The following is a 16,425-nucleotide window of genomic DNA, read 5'->3' on the forward strand; positions in this document are numbered from 1 at the left end:
GACTGTATAAGGCCCTGAACCTGTGGGCAAAACCAATAACGGTGCTGTAGTCAGAGCTGACTTGAGCTCTTGAAAGCTCGCCTCACACTCATCTGACCATCTGAACTGGGCACCCTTCTGGGTCAATCTGGTCATCGGGGTTGCGATAGATGAAAACTCCTCCACGAACCAATGACAGTAGCCTGCTAACCCCAAGAAACTCCGAATCTCTGTGGCTGATGCTGGTCGAGGCCAATTCTTGACTGCCTCTATCTTCATCGGGTCCACCTGAATACCCTCTGCTGATACAACGTGACCCAGGAATGCTACTGAACTCAGCCAGAACTCACACTTGGAGAACTTGGCATATAACTGACTATCCCTCAGAGTCTGAAGAACCACTCTGAGGTACTGCTCGTGCTCCTCCTGGCTGCGGGAGTACACCAAAATATCATCAATAAAGACTATCACGAACATGTCCAAATATGGCCTGAACACTCGGTTCATCAACTCCATGAATGCTGCTGGGGCATTGGTCAACCCAAACGACATGACCAGGAACTCATAATGCCCATACCGAGTGCGGAATGCTGTCTTAGGGACATCGGACGCCCTAATCCTCAGCTGATGGTAGCCAGATCTCAAGTCTATCTTTGAAAACACCTTTGCACCCTGAAGCTGGTCGAACAAATTGTCAATCCTCGGCAGTGGATACTTGTCTTAATCGTCACTTTGTTCAATTGCCGGTAATCAATGCACATCCTCATCGAACCATCCTTTTTCTTCACAAATAACACCGGCGCACCCCAAGGAGAAACATTGGGTCAAATGAAACCCTTCTCTAGCAAATCCTGCAACTGATCCTTTAACTCTTTCAACTCTAGCGGGGCCATGCGATACGGCGGGATAGAAATGGGCTGCGTGCCCGGAGCCAGATCAATACAAAAATCGATATCCCTGTCGGGCGGCATACCCGGCAGGTCTGAAGGGAAAACCTCGGGGAACTCCCGAACAATAGGAACAGAATCAATAGAAGGGACCTCTGCGCTGGAATCGCGAACATACGCCATATAAGCTAAACACCTCTTCTCGACCATGTGTCGAGCCTTCACATATGAAATAACACAGCGGGTGGTATGCCCTGGGGTCCCTCTCCACTCCAAATGGGGCAAATCTGGCAAAGCCAAGGTCACGGTCTTGGCGTGACAATCTAAGATAGCATGATACGGGGACAACCAATCCATCCCTAATATAACGTCAAAATCCACCATGTCTAAGAGCAATAAATCGACACGGGTCTCAAGACCCTCAAACACTATCACACAGGAACGATGAACTCGGTCGACCACCATAGAATCACCCACCGGTGTAGATAAATAAACAGGAATACCCAAAGCATCACTAGGCATAGCCAGGTAGGGTGCAAAATAGAATGACACATACGAATACGTAGACCCAGGGTCAAATAGCACTGAAGCATCCCTATCACAAACCAGAATAGTACCTGTAATAACTGCATCTGAAGACTCAGCCTCTGGCCTGGCTGGAAGAGCATTACCGGGGCTGGCCCCACCTCCCTGAATCATATCTCTGGGACGATCGACTGCTGGCTGGCCTCTACCTCTAGCGGTCCGAGCTCCACCTCTATGATCTCTACCTCCACCTCTATGGCCTCTACCCCCGCCTCTAGCTGGCTGGGCAGGCTGTGGATCACCTGATGCCTGTATCATAGGACGAGGACCCTGCTGCTGAGAGCTGTCAGAAGCTCGAGGGCAATACCTGGCAATGTGCCTCGTGTCGCCACACGTGAAACAAGCCCTCGGCTGCTGAGAATAACGGAGTGGTGGTGCGATGATAGGTTCTGATGGTGAACTGAAGAGCTGCTGGTCAGAATAATGCGGCTGAGAACCACGACCACCTGAAGTACCATGTGAGACCTGTAGGGCTGACTGAAAGGGCCTCGGAGGATGGCCTCTACCATAAGAATCCCTACCTCCAGACGAGGTACCACTGAATCTACCTGCATGACGGGGCCTCTTATCTGACCCATGACCACCTCCCCGTGCAAGAGCCATCTCAACTCTACGGGCCGCATTGGCCGCCTCCTGAAACGAAATCTCACTCCCGGCTCCCATAGCCATCTGGAGACGGATCGGCTAGATCAACCCATCAATAAACCTCCGCACCCTCTCTCTCTTGATGGGGAGTATCACAATAGCATGGCGAGCTAGATCAATGAACCGGGTCTCATATTGCGTGACTGTCATCAAGCCCTACTGGAGGCGCTCGAACTGCCTGTGAAGAGCCTCTCGCTGAGTAACTGGGAGAAACTTCTCCAAAAACAACTCTGCAAACTAGTCCCAAGTCAATGATGGCGACCCTGCTGGTCTGGATAAACAATAGTCTCTCCACCAAGTCTTGGCGGATCCTGCTAGTCGAAAAGTGGCGAAGTCGACCCCATTGGTCTCCAAAATACCCATAGTCCGAAGAACCTCATGGCAGCTATATAAGAAATCCTGGGGGTCCTCTGAAGAAGCACCGCTGAATGTGGTGGTGAAGAGCTTGGTGAACCTATCCAGTCTCCACAAAGCATCTACGGACATAGCCGCTCCATCGCCAGTCTGAGTCACAATACCCGGTTGAACTGCCACAGCTGGCTGAGCCGCTGGAACCTGAGGCTGGGGAGCTACCTGCTCCGGAGTATGTGTAGCAGGAGTCTGAACTCCTTCTCCAGCCTGAGAAGTGGCTGGTGCTACTGGAAGCAAACCTGCTCGAGAGACGCTCTCCATAAAGGCTACCAACCTGACCAAAGCGTCCTGAAGAACTGGGGTGGCTATAAACCCCTCTGGGACCTGAGCTGGGCCCACCGGAGCTGCTGGGGCTGGAACCTCCTTATCATAATCAACATGAGGCTCCACCTTTGGGACTGCTGCTCCGGGCTGAGCTCTGCCCCTGCCTCGGCCTCTGGCACGGCCTCGGCCTCGCCCTCTGCCCCTCGTAGGAGCTACTGCTAGGGGCTCGGGCTGCTGCGTGGTAGAAGAGGAAGCACGTGTTCTCGCCATCTGCGAAAGAACAGAGTAGAAAGGACAATCAGTATTTGAGAAACAGAATCGCATGACAAGAAAGAAAAAAAGTGAAGTTTTCCTAACTCTTTAGCCTCTGGGGATAAATACAGACGTCTCCGTACCGATCCCTCAGACTCTACCGAGTTTGTCCATGAGTTGTGAGACATATGTAACCTAGAGCTCTGATACCAACTTGTCACGACCCGGATTTCCCACCCTCAAAAGTCGTGATGACGCCTACTAATAGGAGCTAGGCAAGCCAATTAACTATATGCATTCTTAGGCAAACATCAACAATATAAAGACAACGAGGCAATTAATAAAAAAGCGAAAGTCTTAAACATAAATGAACTGAAAACAAGTGCGGAAATTCCATTACAACCTCTACCCAAGACTAGAGTCACTAACTCACGAACGTCTATAGAATACTAAAAAAAGTCTGAATAAAATACTATACTGTTTGTTCCGGTACTAGGACAACAAACGAAATAAAGATAGAAGAGACTCCAGGCCATGCGGACGTCAGCAAGGCCAACTCGGGATCTCTGGACTAAGGTTAGCTCCCAAATGCTCCTACTGCTGTCCAAAAGCTGCTGCTCTGGTACTGTGATTTGTGCAAAAAGATGCACAGAGTGTAGCATCAGCACAACCGACCCCATGTGCTGGTAAGTGCCTAGCCTAACCCCGGTGAAGTAGTGACGAGGCTAGACCAGACTACAAGATAAACTTGTGCAGATATATATATACAAGTACAACAAAATAATAGCGAAAAATAAACAATTAAAACTGGGAGGGGGAAACATGCTTATGGGGTAGCAGATAAAACAGAATATCAGGAATTACAAAAGAAGCTACATCTGATTTCTTCTAACACAGAATAAGGGAGAACAAATCACTTTCACTTGTTTCAATTTCCCTCCCGTTGCAGGCGTGCAACACGATCCCATTTTCTTACATCACGTGGTAGGCGTACCACACGTTCCCATTACAATAATATCACGTGGTCGGCATGCCACACGTTCCCATTTCATAATAACTCATGGTCGGCGTGCCACACGATCCCATTTCATAATATCATGTGGTCGGCGTGCCACACGTTCCCATTTCATAATAACTCGTGGTCGGCGTGCCACACGTTCCCATTTCATAATAACTCGTGGTCGGCGTGCCACACGATCCCATTTCTTTCAAGACAATACACAACATAATCCCGGCAAGGGAGAAAGATGTTATAATAACTGTCCTGGCAAGGGAGCAATGTAATATAATAAACTATCCCGGCAAAGGGAGATCCAGCTATAACCAAACTCATTCAATTTCTACTTAACACAATTAAATCCACACTTAGTCTCAACAATTACTGGCTCAGTGTTAAGGATTTCCAACCAATTCCTCATAAATATCAATTACAAATTCGATAATTTCGCAAATTAGGACTCACGGTCATGCTCGACACTAGTGTATAGATACTCGTCACCATGCCTATACACCGTACTCGACAAATAGCAATTAGCAAATAAGACTCTACTCCTATTCCCTCAAGCTAGGGTTAAACCAAACACTTACCTCAACTTCCACGGCCAATACAATTCCTCCACAATCGCTTTCCCTCTCGAATTCGGCTCCAAATCAACCAAATCTATGCAATAAGGACTTCATGTTATCAATATGTGCTAAACAAATCAAACCCAATGACTAATTATAGCTTTTTCATCAATTTACCCCAAAAGGTCAAAAATGACCCCTGGCCCACATGGTCAAAACCCGAGGTTCGAACCAAAACCCGATTACCCATTCCCCCATGAACTCAAATATGTAAGTTATTTTGGAATCGGACCTCGAATTGAGGTCCAAAACCCCCAATTTTAGAAAATCTAGGTTCTACCCTAAATTCCCAATTTCCCCATTAAAATCTTTGTTTTGAAGTTTGAAATTATGTTTAAAGATGTTAAGGAGTAAAGAAAATGAGTTAGAAATCACTCACCAATCGTTTTGGAGAAGAAGAATCGTTTGGAAAATCGCCTCTTGTGTTTTGGGTTTTGAAAAAGTGAAAAATAACTGAAAATCCCGACCTTATATACCCTTCTGAAGACTCAGCGCGGACCGCGCAAAAGTGCACCGCGGCCGCGTTGAGGAGCTAGAATTTCACACTCTCTGAACCTACCCAGCGCGGACCGTACTGATTTGGAACGCGGCCGCGCTGGTCGACTTGAACCACTGGCCCTCTAAACCTAGCCACGCGGACCGCGCAAGAATGCACCGCGGCCGCGCGGAATCGACCGCGAGCGCGCTAGGGGCCTGCAACTCCCTGAACCTGCAACCATCTGATATTTCTAGCCTAAGACCTCCCGAGACCTACTCAAAACTCACCTGAGCCCTCGGGGCTCCAAACCGAACATACATATAAACTCAAAATCATCCTACGGACTCATCCGTGCGATCAAATCGCCCAAACAACATCATAAACATCAAATTAGGCCTCAAGACCCCTGATTTCCTTTCAATTTTTCATAAAACATCAAGTTTAGAGTTTTTAGTCCAAAACACGTCAAACGACGTCCAAATTCAACCAATCTGTATAGAAAGTCTTTTGATCAAATTTCACTTTCCAATTCCTTAATTATTTTCAGAAAACAATTTCACATAGAAATTCATTTCTCGGACTTGGGACCTCGGAATTGATTCTGGGCATACACCCAAGTCCCATATTTTCCTACGAACCCTCCGGGACCGTCAAATCACGGGTCCGGGTCCGTTTGCCCAAAACGTTGACCGAAGTCAAACTTAATCAATTAAATACCAAGATTTAACATTTTTTTCTCACAAATTCCATATTTAAACTTTCCGGCTAAGCGCCCGGACTGCGCACACAAATCGAGGCAACCCCAAATGAGGTTTCCAGGGCCTCATAAGTATAGGGTGAGTAAAAAAACAAGTGATGACCCTTTGGGTCGTCACAATTTTGATCAGCAGTCCTACAGTGCACCACTTGCTCCTATTAGTGCGCCGCTGCTTTAGAGTTTTCGGGTTGGTCATTCAGGTCGCCAGGGCTAGCAGTCTCAGCAGCCGATGGCTTGTTACACTTGTGGTGAGACGGGCCACATTGCCAGGTTTTGCCCTCGAGCACCGAGCAGCTCTCAGCATCAGGGTTCTCGTGCCATGGTACAGGCACCAGATGTTCCACAGCCCGCCCAGCCAGCTAGAGGTGGGGGTAGAGGTGCTAGAGGTGGAGATGGAGGTACAGGTACTAGAGGTGGAGCTCAGGCCGCTAGAGGTGGAGGCCAGCCAGCAGCAGGCCATCCCAAAGAGGTAGACCAGAGCGGTGGGGCCCAGCCCCGATGTTATGCTCTTCAGGCAAGGCCCGAGGCTGAGGCTTCAGATACAGTTATTATAGGTACGATTTTGGTTTGTGATAGAGATGCTTCAGTGTTATTTGATTCGGGGTCTACGTATTTGTATGTATCATCTTATTTTGCCCCGTACCTGGTCATGCCTAGTGATTCATTGAGTATTCCTATTTATGTGTCTACACCTGTGGATGATTCTATTATGGTCGATCGAGTCCACCGTTCTTGTATTGTGGTGATTGGGGATCTTGAGACTCGTGTAGATTTGTTGCTCTTAGACATGGTTGACTTCGATAATATATTGGGGATGGACTGGTTATCACCTTACCATGCTATCTTGGACTGTCATGCCAAGACTGTGACCTTAGCTTTACCGGGTATGTCTCGTTTAGAGTGGAGAGGGACTCCTAGTCATTCTACCCGTAGTGTTATATCGTATGTGAAGGCTCGGCGTATGGTCGAGAAGGGATGTTTGGCCTATTTGGCATATGTTCGTGATTCTAGTGCTGAGGTCCCTTCTATTGATTCTGTGCCCGTTGTTCGTGAGTTTCCTGATGTTTTCCCTTCAGACCTGCCGGGTATGCCACCCGACAGGGATATTGATTTCTGCATTGATTTGGCTCCGGGCACTCAGTCCATTTCTATTCCGCCGTATCGTATGGCCCCGCCTGAGTTGAAAGAGTTAAAGGAACAGTTGCAAGATTTGCTTGAGAAGGGCTTCATTAGGCCCAGTGTCTCGCCTTGGGGTGCGCCGGTGTTGTTTGTTAAAAAGAAGGATGGGTCAATGAGAATGTGTATTGATTACTGGCAATTGAACAAGGTTACAGTCAAGAATAAGTATCCGCTGCCTAGGTTTGACGATTTGTTTGACCAGCTTCAGGGTGCCAAGGTATTTTCCAAGATTGACTTACGATCTGGCTACCATCAGTTGAGGATTAGGGCATCCGATGTCCCTAAGACAGCTTTCCGCACTCGGTACGGGCATTATGAGTTCTTGGTTATGTCATTCGGGTTGACAAATACCCCAGCTGCTTTCATGGATTTGATGAACCAAGTGTTTAGGCCTTATTTGGACTCGTTTGTGATAGTCTTCATTGATGATATATTGATATATTCCTGCAGCCAGGAGGAGCACGAGCAGCACCTTAGAGTGGTTCTTCAGACTCTGAGGGATAGTCGGTTATATGCTAAGTTCTCGAAGTGTGAATTTTGGTTGAGTTCAGTTGCATTTCTGGGTCATGTCGTATCAGCAGATGGTATTCAGGTGGACCCAAAGAAGATTGAGGCAGTCAAGAACTGGCCTAGACCAGCATCAGCTACAGAGATTCGGAGTTTCTTGGGATTGGCAGGCTACTATCGTCGGTTCGTGGAGGGGTTTTCATCTATTGCAGCCCCGATGACCAGATTGACCCAGAAGGGTGCCCAGTTCAGATGGTCGGATGAGTGTGAGGTGAGCTTTCAGAAGCTCAAGACAGCTCTAACTACGGCACCGGTGTTGGTTTTGCCCACAGTTTTAGGGCCTTATACAGTTTATTGTGATGCTTCCCGTGTTGGGCTTGGGGCAGTGTTGATGCAGGATGGCAAAGTCATTGCCTATGCTTCGAGGCAGTTGAAGATTCATAAGAAGAACTATCCGGTTCATGATTTGGAGTTGGCAGCCATAGTTCACGCATTGAAGATTTGGAGGCATTACCTGTATGGCGTGGCATGTGAGGTGTTCACGGATCACAAGAGTCTTCAGTACTTGTTCAAGCAAAAGGAGTTGAATTTGAGGCAGAGGAGGTGGTTGGAGTTGTTGAAGGATTATGATATCACCATTTTATATCATCCGGGAAAGGCCAATGTGGTGGCCGATGCTTTGAGTAGGAAGTCAGCCAGTATGGGTAGTCTTGCTTATATTCCGGTAGGTGAGAGGCCGCTTGCAGCTTTGGCCAATCAGTTCATGAGACTGGATGTTTCTGAGCCCAGTCGTGTGTTAGCTTGCACGGTCGCTCGTTCTTCATTACTGGAGCGTATCCGTGATCGGCAGTATGATGATCCCCATTTGTGTGTCCTTAGAGACACGGTGCAGCGCGGAAGTGCCAGGCAGGTTACCTTAGATGATGATGGAGTTTTGAGATTACAGGGCCGAGTATGTGTGCCTAATGTGGATGGGCTCCGAGAGTTGATTTTGGAGGAGGCCCATAGCTCCCGGTACTCTATTCATCCGGGCGCCGCGAAGATGTATCAGGATTTGCGGCAGCATTATGGGTGGCGTAGAATGAAAAGGATATCGTAGCATATGTGGCTCGTTGTTTGAGTTGTCAGCAGGTTAAGTACGAGCATAAGAGGCCTGGTGGTTTATTTCAGAGGATTGAGCTTCCCGAGTGGAAGTGGGAGTGGATCACTATGGATTTTGTTACTGGACTTCCGCTGACTCGGAAGAAGTTCGACGTAGTATGGGTCATTGTTGATAGGCTGACCAAGTCAGCGCATTTCATTCCTGTGGCAGTCTCCTATTCTTCTAAGAGGTTAGCCGAGATCTACATTCGGGAGATTGTTCGCCTTCATGGTGTGCCTGTATCTATCATTTCGGATCGGGGTACGTAGTTTACCTCGCGTTTCTGGAGAGCAGTTCAGCGAGAGTTGGGCACACGAGTTGAGTTGAGCACAACATTTCATCCCCAGACGGACGGTCAGTCGGAGCGGACTATTCAGATTTTGGAGGATATGCTCCGAGCTTGTGTTATTGACTTTGGAGGCTCGTGGGATCAGTTTTTGCCTTTAGCAGAGTTTGCCTACAACAACAGCTACCAGTCGAGCATCTAGATGGCTCCTTATGAGGCTTTATATGGTAGGCGGTGTCGGTCTCCGATTGGATGGTTTGAGCCGGGAGAGGCTCGGTTGTTGGGTACGGATCTGGTTCAGGAGGCAAGGTCAGGATCATTCAGGATAGGCTTCGTTCAGCTCAGTCCAGGCAAAAAAGCTATGCAGACCGCAAGGTTCGAGATGTGGCTTTTATGGTTGGTGAGCGGGTATTGCTCCGAGTGTCGCCTATGAAGGGCGTGATGAGATTTGGGAAGAAGGGCAAGCTTAGCCCTAGGTTCATTGGTCCGTTTGAGATTCTTGATTGAGTGGGAGAGGTGGCTTATAGACTTGCCTTGCCGCCGAGCTTATCAGCCGTGCATCCAGTGTTTCATGTGTCCATGCTTCGGAGGTACCACGACGATCCAGCCCACGTGTTAGATTTCAGCACTGTCCAGTTGGACGAGGACTTGTCTTATGAGGAGGAGCCGGTAGCTATTCTAGACCGGCAGATTCGTCAGTTGAGGTCGAAGAGTTTCCCTTCTGTTCGTGTCCAGTGGAGAGGTCGGCCTCCCGAGGCATCGACCTGGGAGTCCGAGTCCGATATGCGAAGCCGTTATCCTCATCTTTTCCCCGACTCAGGTACTTCCTTCTTCTGTCCGTTCGAGGACGAACGGTTGTTTTAGAGGTGGAGAATGTGACGGCCCAAAGGGTCATCACCTATTTTTAATTGAATTTTATGACTTCGAGGCCTTGAAAACCCTCATTTAGAGTCGCCTCGATTTGCGTGCGCAGTCCGGGCGCGTAGCCGGAAAGCTTAAATATGAAATTCTGTGAAAAATGCTAAGTTTTGATGTTAAAATGAATAAATTTGACCTTGGTCAATGTTTTGGGTAAACGGACCCGGACTCGTGATTTGACGGTCCCGGGTGGTCCGTAGGAAAATATGGGACTTGGGCGTATGCCCGGAATCGAATTCCGAGGTCCCAAGCCCGAGAAATGAATGTTTTTGTAAATTGTTTTCTGAAATTGTTTAAGGAAATTTGTAATGAAAATTGATTAGAACGTATTGGTATCGGGCCCGTATTTTGGTTCCGGCACCTGGTACAGGTCTTATATATGGTTTAAGTCATTCTTGTGAAATTTGGTGAAAAACGGAAGTCGTTTGACGTGATTCGGACCTAAATTGGAAAATTTGATATTTTATGAAGTTTGAAAGAATTCAGGGATTTTGAGGTTTAATTTGATGTTTATGATGTTATTTTGGCGATTTGATCGCACGAATAAGTCCGTACGATATTCTTGAGGTTGTGGGTATATTTGGTTTGGAGCCCCGAGGGCTCGGGTGAGTTTTGGATAGGCCACGGGTGCATTTTTGGACTTTGAAAAATAGCTGGTGTGTTCTGATCTGCAGGCTTCGCATTTGCGAAGCCTGTCTCGCAAATGCGAGCTCGCAAATGCGAGCCATTCATCACAAATGCGATGCCCGCCTAAATCCTCTACGATCGCAAATGCGATCTCTTCTTCGCAAATACGATGTCGCAAATGCGATGTCGCAAATGCGACTACTGTTTCGCAAATGTGAAAGTTTGGGATTTCTGAAGGGTTCGCAAATGCGAACCCTGTTTTGCAATTCTCAGATCTGCAGAGGTCGGGGTTCGCAATTGCGAACCCTTGTTCGCATTTCCCATATCAGAGACCTGCAAATTTGCACTTAAACGATTTTGAACCCCATTTATCATATTTTCTCAAACCCAAACACACTTGGGCGATTTTCCAAGAACAAGTCTTCTTCCAAATCAATTGTAAGTTAGTTTTTACTCATTTCTTTCAATCATTAACATCTTTTAACATGATTTCAACCTAAAATCAAAGATTTTCGTGGGGGAAATTGGGTGTTTTGGGTAGAACCTAGGTTTTTCAAAAATTGGGGATTTGGACCTCGATTTGAGGTCCGATTTCAAAAAAAATTATATATTTGAGTTCGTGGGGGAATGGGTAATCGGGTTTTGGTTCGAACCTCGGGTTTTGACCACGTGGGCCCGGGGGCGATTTTTGACTTTTTGGGTAAAACTTTGGAAAACTCATTTTCATGCATTGGGGTTGATTCATTTAGTGTTTATTGATGTAATTAAGTAATTTATGATTAGATACGAGCGAATTGGCGGTGGAATCAAGGGGTAAAGCTATAATTGAGACTTGATTTGTGTTCAAGGCATCGAGGTAAGTGTTTGGTCTAACCTTTGCTTGAGGTATTAGGAGTTGAGTCTTATTTGCTATGTGGTATTAGTCGTGTACGACGTATAGGTATGGTGACGAGTATCTATACATTGGTGTCTATCATGACCGTGAGTCTTTACATCGTGAATATTTGATTTCATTGTATCCTTCATGCTTTGGTGATGATTTCTAGTTGTTGTAAAAAGTTTGTGGAAGAAATTGAGACCTTTGAACATCTTGGAGCATTGGCTCGAGTTATATTATGAATTGTGAAAGTATATGAGATGATTCAACCCTTTGGAGCATTGGCTCAAGTGGTAAAGTGAGTTATGAAATACAAGTAAAAGATAGAGAAAGAGTTATTGAAATGTTCCCTTGCCGGGGTTTAATTATTTAATTGTTGTTCCCTTGTCGGGATTTAATTGTTAAATTGTTGTTCCCTTGTCGGGATTCCTATATGTTCTTGTTTATTTCCCTTGTCCTCGTTTGTGATTGTTGTTTGGGTGAGGAAGAGTGTTAAAGCACGAAGGGCGATGCCGTGCATTGTTTGCTATTGTGAGGAAAGAGTGTAAAGCACGAAGGGTGATGTCGTGCCGTACGATGTACCATTCCGTGCCAATTCTATTGATTATATGTGAGGAAAGAGAGTAAAAGCACGAAGGGTGATGCCGTGCACATTTTATTATTCTAATTGCTTTGGTGAGGAAAGAGAGTAAAAGCACGAAGGGTGATTTCGTGCATGTTTTCATTATATTATTGCTTGGTGAGGACGAGAGAAAAAGCACGAAGGATGATGCCATGCACTTATTTGATTTCTGCTTCTTGTTGACATTGTAGTTATGTTGTTCCTTTCCTTACTTGATGCTTTATTCGGAACAGTTATCTCCCCGCAACATGTTTCCCCCTCCCATCCTTACTTGTTTATTTCAGCTTTACTTTCCGCTGTACATTATATAACTGTACAGGTTTATTTGGTAGTCTAGTCCTAGCCTCGTCACTACTTCGCCAAGGTTAGGCTAGGCACTTACCAGCACATGGGGTCGGTTGTGCTGATACTACACTCTGTGCTCTTTTGCACTGATCCAGGCCCCGGAGTAACATTTGGTCAACAGCAGTAGATTGGGAGCTATCCTTTAGTCCGAGACTCCGAGGTAGCCCTGCTGGCGTTCGCAGCCCCGGCGTCTCTTCTATCAGTTTTATGTTCTGTTGTCATTTGTACTCGAGACAGACTATGTTCTTTTCTTTCAAACACTTATTTGTAGTAATCCTAGACAGTCCATGGATGTTGTGACACCAGGTTCTGGTTAGAGGCATGTGTTGGTCTTCAGGATAATTTGGTTTTATATTTTATTTAAGACTTCCGCTTAATTTCATATTCCGCTGTCATTTAAATATTTAACGCTTGTTGTTATGATTGATAAAAGGATTTAAAATGAAATAGGTAGGAGTTTATGAATTGTGGCTTGCCTAGCTTCTACGAGTAGGCGCCATCACGACCCCGAGGGTGGGGAAATTCGGGTCGTGACAGTTAAAATGGGAGCTGACAGTTGCCAACTGTCAAATGTATTAAAAAAAATAAAACTAGTCGTTGAACCGGTTTGGGCCGGTCCGGGCTGATCCGGTTAACCGGTTCAAGCTTGATAAGACATTACTTGTTTGGACCGGTCCGGTTAATCGGTATCCAAATCGTCACCGGCACGGGCCGGTTCACCTCCAAACCCAGCCCTGCCCAGCCCCTTTACCACTGGTTCGGTTCGGTCCGGTCCGGAACCGGGTCAACATGGCCCGTTTGACAGGTTTAATATGGTACGATGGTTAGTGTCTATTCATTCTTAACCAGATGTCTGCGTTCAAGCCCTATAAATGAGGATTTCCAAAATCAAATGATTTAAAGAAAATCCTACATATGTAAATGTGTCCACCCCACGTCCTAGTTAAAGCTCGTTATCCCTTCTGAAGAGGTCCATTTCCTTATAAGATTTGTAAATAGATTGAATAGTTTAACCTAAAATATTGGATTGTGATCATCTAAATGATAAGTTGACAAGATCACCATACCTCATTTTTTTTTCTTTTTCTTTTTTCCTCTTGTCCCTCGTTAGTGTTTCTTCTATAAAGTCTATTATGAAATTATCAAAACATTACCAAGATGCTTACTCAGTCAAAGATTTCTCCGACTCCAAACAAATGAAATGAAAAGTCACATAGAAACTGTCTTACTCAGGCCAACTATATCTTTATCCACCTTACTCAAATAATCTTTTAGGAAGATGGAATAGCAGCTAATCAGAGACAATAAAAAATAAGAAATTAACATTTATTCTGCTTAAGAGACTAAAATCAACTGAAGCAACAAGATAAAATTTCCAGATAAAAATACAAGTAGGTAAAGTGGACTAAGAAAGGAGATGAACACTACAATTCAACATTAACTAGTTATTAGGACTCCTATATGTGATCTAAAGGGTCATATGAATACAATAACGGGATATTTCTTATCTTCCACAACAAGATAATATTTCCCTTCATCAATTACTGATATACCATATTCATTAGCCCTAGTGAAGTGTTCACAAGGGTTCACCACAAATTTGATTTTGGTCGTTTCCCCTGCATCTATACGTACACTCTTGAATCCAATCAACTGCTTTATTGGAACCTCATCTCTCACCTTGGGATGCCTAAGAAACAACAATACAGGGTGTTTACCAGCTATCTTTCCCTTGTTTTTCACCACAACCTTGACTGAAATCTTAGCCATTTTGCAAGCCTCTGATCCAATATCCGAAACTGCTACATTAAGTAGTGAACCATGTTTTCTTGCCTTGTCTGTCGTTAGGTTGTCGAAGTAGAGCTTGTCATGATTGACAGAGTCAATCTTGTATGAATAACTTGTGTAACTAAGGCCATATCCAAATTCATAAACTTTTGGCCCTTTGTAAAATCTGTATGTTCGCCCTGGATATCCAGTCGTTGAGTTAGGCCTCATGTTCATGTCTGACATTGGTACTTTTGTGAATTCCTTGGGATACCAAGTCACTGGTAACCTGCCCCCTGCAAAGTATATGTGATCTTGCATGTTAAACAAGTTTTCCAACAAAATATTACTTATAGTAGTAAAGAGAGTAAGTACTAAGATTGTTGATGCTCAAGTTGACCTGGATTATGTTCTCCAAAAATGATCCGTGTTAGTGCAGCTGCTCCAGCCTCTCCAGGATAACCAATCCACAAGATGCCTCCGACTTTCGGGTTGTTCTTGGCAAAAGAAATATCAATAGGACCTCCACCTACCAACACAAGTATAACAGGTTCAGCAGCAGCCTTGGCTACTGCTTTAATAAGAGTCTCTTGCTGGCCTGGCAGCCCGAGTTCAGTGCGATCCCAGCTCTCCCTCTCCATACGCTGGTCTAATCCCATTATTAAAACAACATACTGTGCCTTTTTAGCAACGTCAATTGCTTCATGTGTTGCAGCAGAAGTACAGTTGACAAAGTTGCAGCCCGGATGGTAGCCTATGTTTTTCACGACGCGCTGAAATCCTTGGAGTAATGAAACATTGTTGCATGGAATGCCCGCATAATTACCTAAAAGTAATTCAGCATCATTTGCTTTTGGACCTATTACAGCAAGTGATGTGGTTTTATTCTTAGAAAGTGGAAGGAGTTTGGGAGAGTTCTTCAAAAGGACAATGCCATTTCTTGCTGCTTCAAGGGATAGATCCTGGTGCTTTTTACTACAAACCTCTGTTGTTGCAATGTCTCCATATTCCAATTTTCTTGGGTCACCATTGAATAGTCCTAACCTCATTCTAATAGAGAAGATATTGCGAAGAGCTCTGTCTATATCGGATTCTTGTAATTTCTTCTTCTCCAAAGCTAATCTTGCATTGGTTCTCACGCAGGAACCACAGTTTACATCCATACCTGAATTTCAGTTGACAAGGAAAACATCAAACAGTTGTGATGAATTAAGTTGGCCTAGCATAGAGAGAATTTATAAATCACACCGCTTCTCTTATATTGTGAAGAAATATGTCAATTGATACAAGTTGTTGCTTGTTTATATATCAGTACAAGCTTTATCACCAGTAACAACAACAACAACAACTACCCAGTAAAATCCCACAAAGTGGGATCTGGGAAGGGTAATGTGTACACAGACCTACCCCTACCCCGATAGGACGGAGAGGTTGTTTCCGATAGACCCTCGGCTCAGAAAGATAGAAATAAAAAAAAAACAAGAAAAGACAATTCATTAGTAACTCCAGTAGAAACCGTAACAGTAACAGAAGCATAACAACCAAAAGATAAATGACATGCAATAACAGTAACCAGTATCTAAGGCCCAGGGCTAAGATAAACAGCAAGGATAGTGTGGACTCAACATAAACTGCAAGCCATCTAAGATCAACCCTAATCCAACCCCGCCTTACCCCGGGTATGAAGTAATGAAAGCTCTACTACCCCCTAACCTACAACCCTAATGTTTGACCTCCAGACCTTCCTATCAAGGGTCATGTCCTCGGAAAGCTGCAGTCGTACCATGTCCTGCCTGATCACCTCTCCCCAGTACTTCTTAGGCCTCCCTCTACCTCTTCTCGTACCCACCACGGCCAAACACTCACACCTCCTCACCGGAGCATCAAGGCTTCTACTCCGCACGTGCCCGAACCATCCGAGCCTCGCTTCCCGCATTTTGTCATCCACAGGGGCCACGCCCACCTTCTTCCGAATATCTTCATTCCTAATCTTGTCTATCCTAGTGTGCCCGCACATCCACCTCAGCATCCTCATCTCTGCTAACTTCATCATCTAGATATGGGAGTTCTTAACTGGCCAACACTCTGCCCCATATAACATGGCCGGTCTAACCACAACTCTATAAAACTTACCTTTGAGTATCGGTGGCACTTTCTTGTCACACAAGACTCCAGATGCAAGCCTCCATTTCATCCAGCCCGCCTCTATACGGTGAGTGACGTCCTCGTCGATCTCTCCCTCCCCCTAAATCATCGACCCAAGGTACTTGAA

At 45.5% G+C, this 16,425-nt stretch overlaps 1 protein-coding gene and 1 pseudogene across 1 annotated transcript; both read right to left on the minus strand.

The window, feature by feature from the left end:
* On the minus strand, positions 322-740 carry LOC109231829 (annotated as a pseudogene).
* Positions 13,840-15,795, minus strand: LOC109231606 (probable beta-D-xylosidase 7). The gene is made up of 3 exons (XM_019397257.1): positions 15,786-15,795; positions 14,554-15,318; positions 13,840-14,449 (listed from the first exon to the last, which is right to left on the minus strand). Exons 1-3 carry the CDS (start codon positions 15,793-15,795, stop codon positions 13,863-13,865), a joined length of 1,362 nt encoding a protein of 453 aa, XP_019252802.1. The 3' UTR covers positions 13,840-13,862.

Source organism: Nicotiana attenuata, chromosome 8, assembly GCF_001879085.1.
Source record: "Nicotiana attenuata strain UT chromosome 8, NIATTr2, whole genome shotgun sequence".
Lineage (NCBI taxonomy): Eukaryota > Viridiplantae > Streptophyta > Magnoliopsida > Solanales > Solanaceae > Nicotiana > Nicotiana attenuata.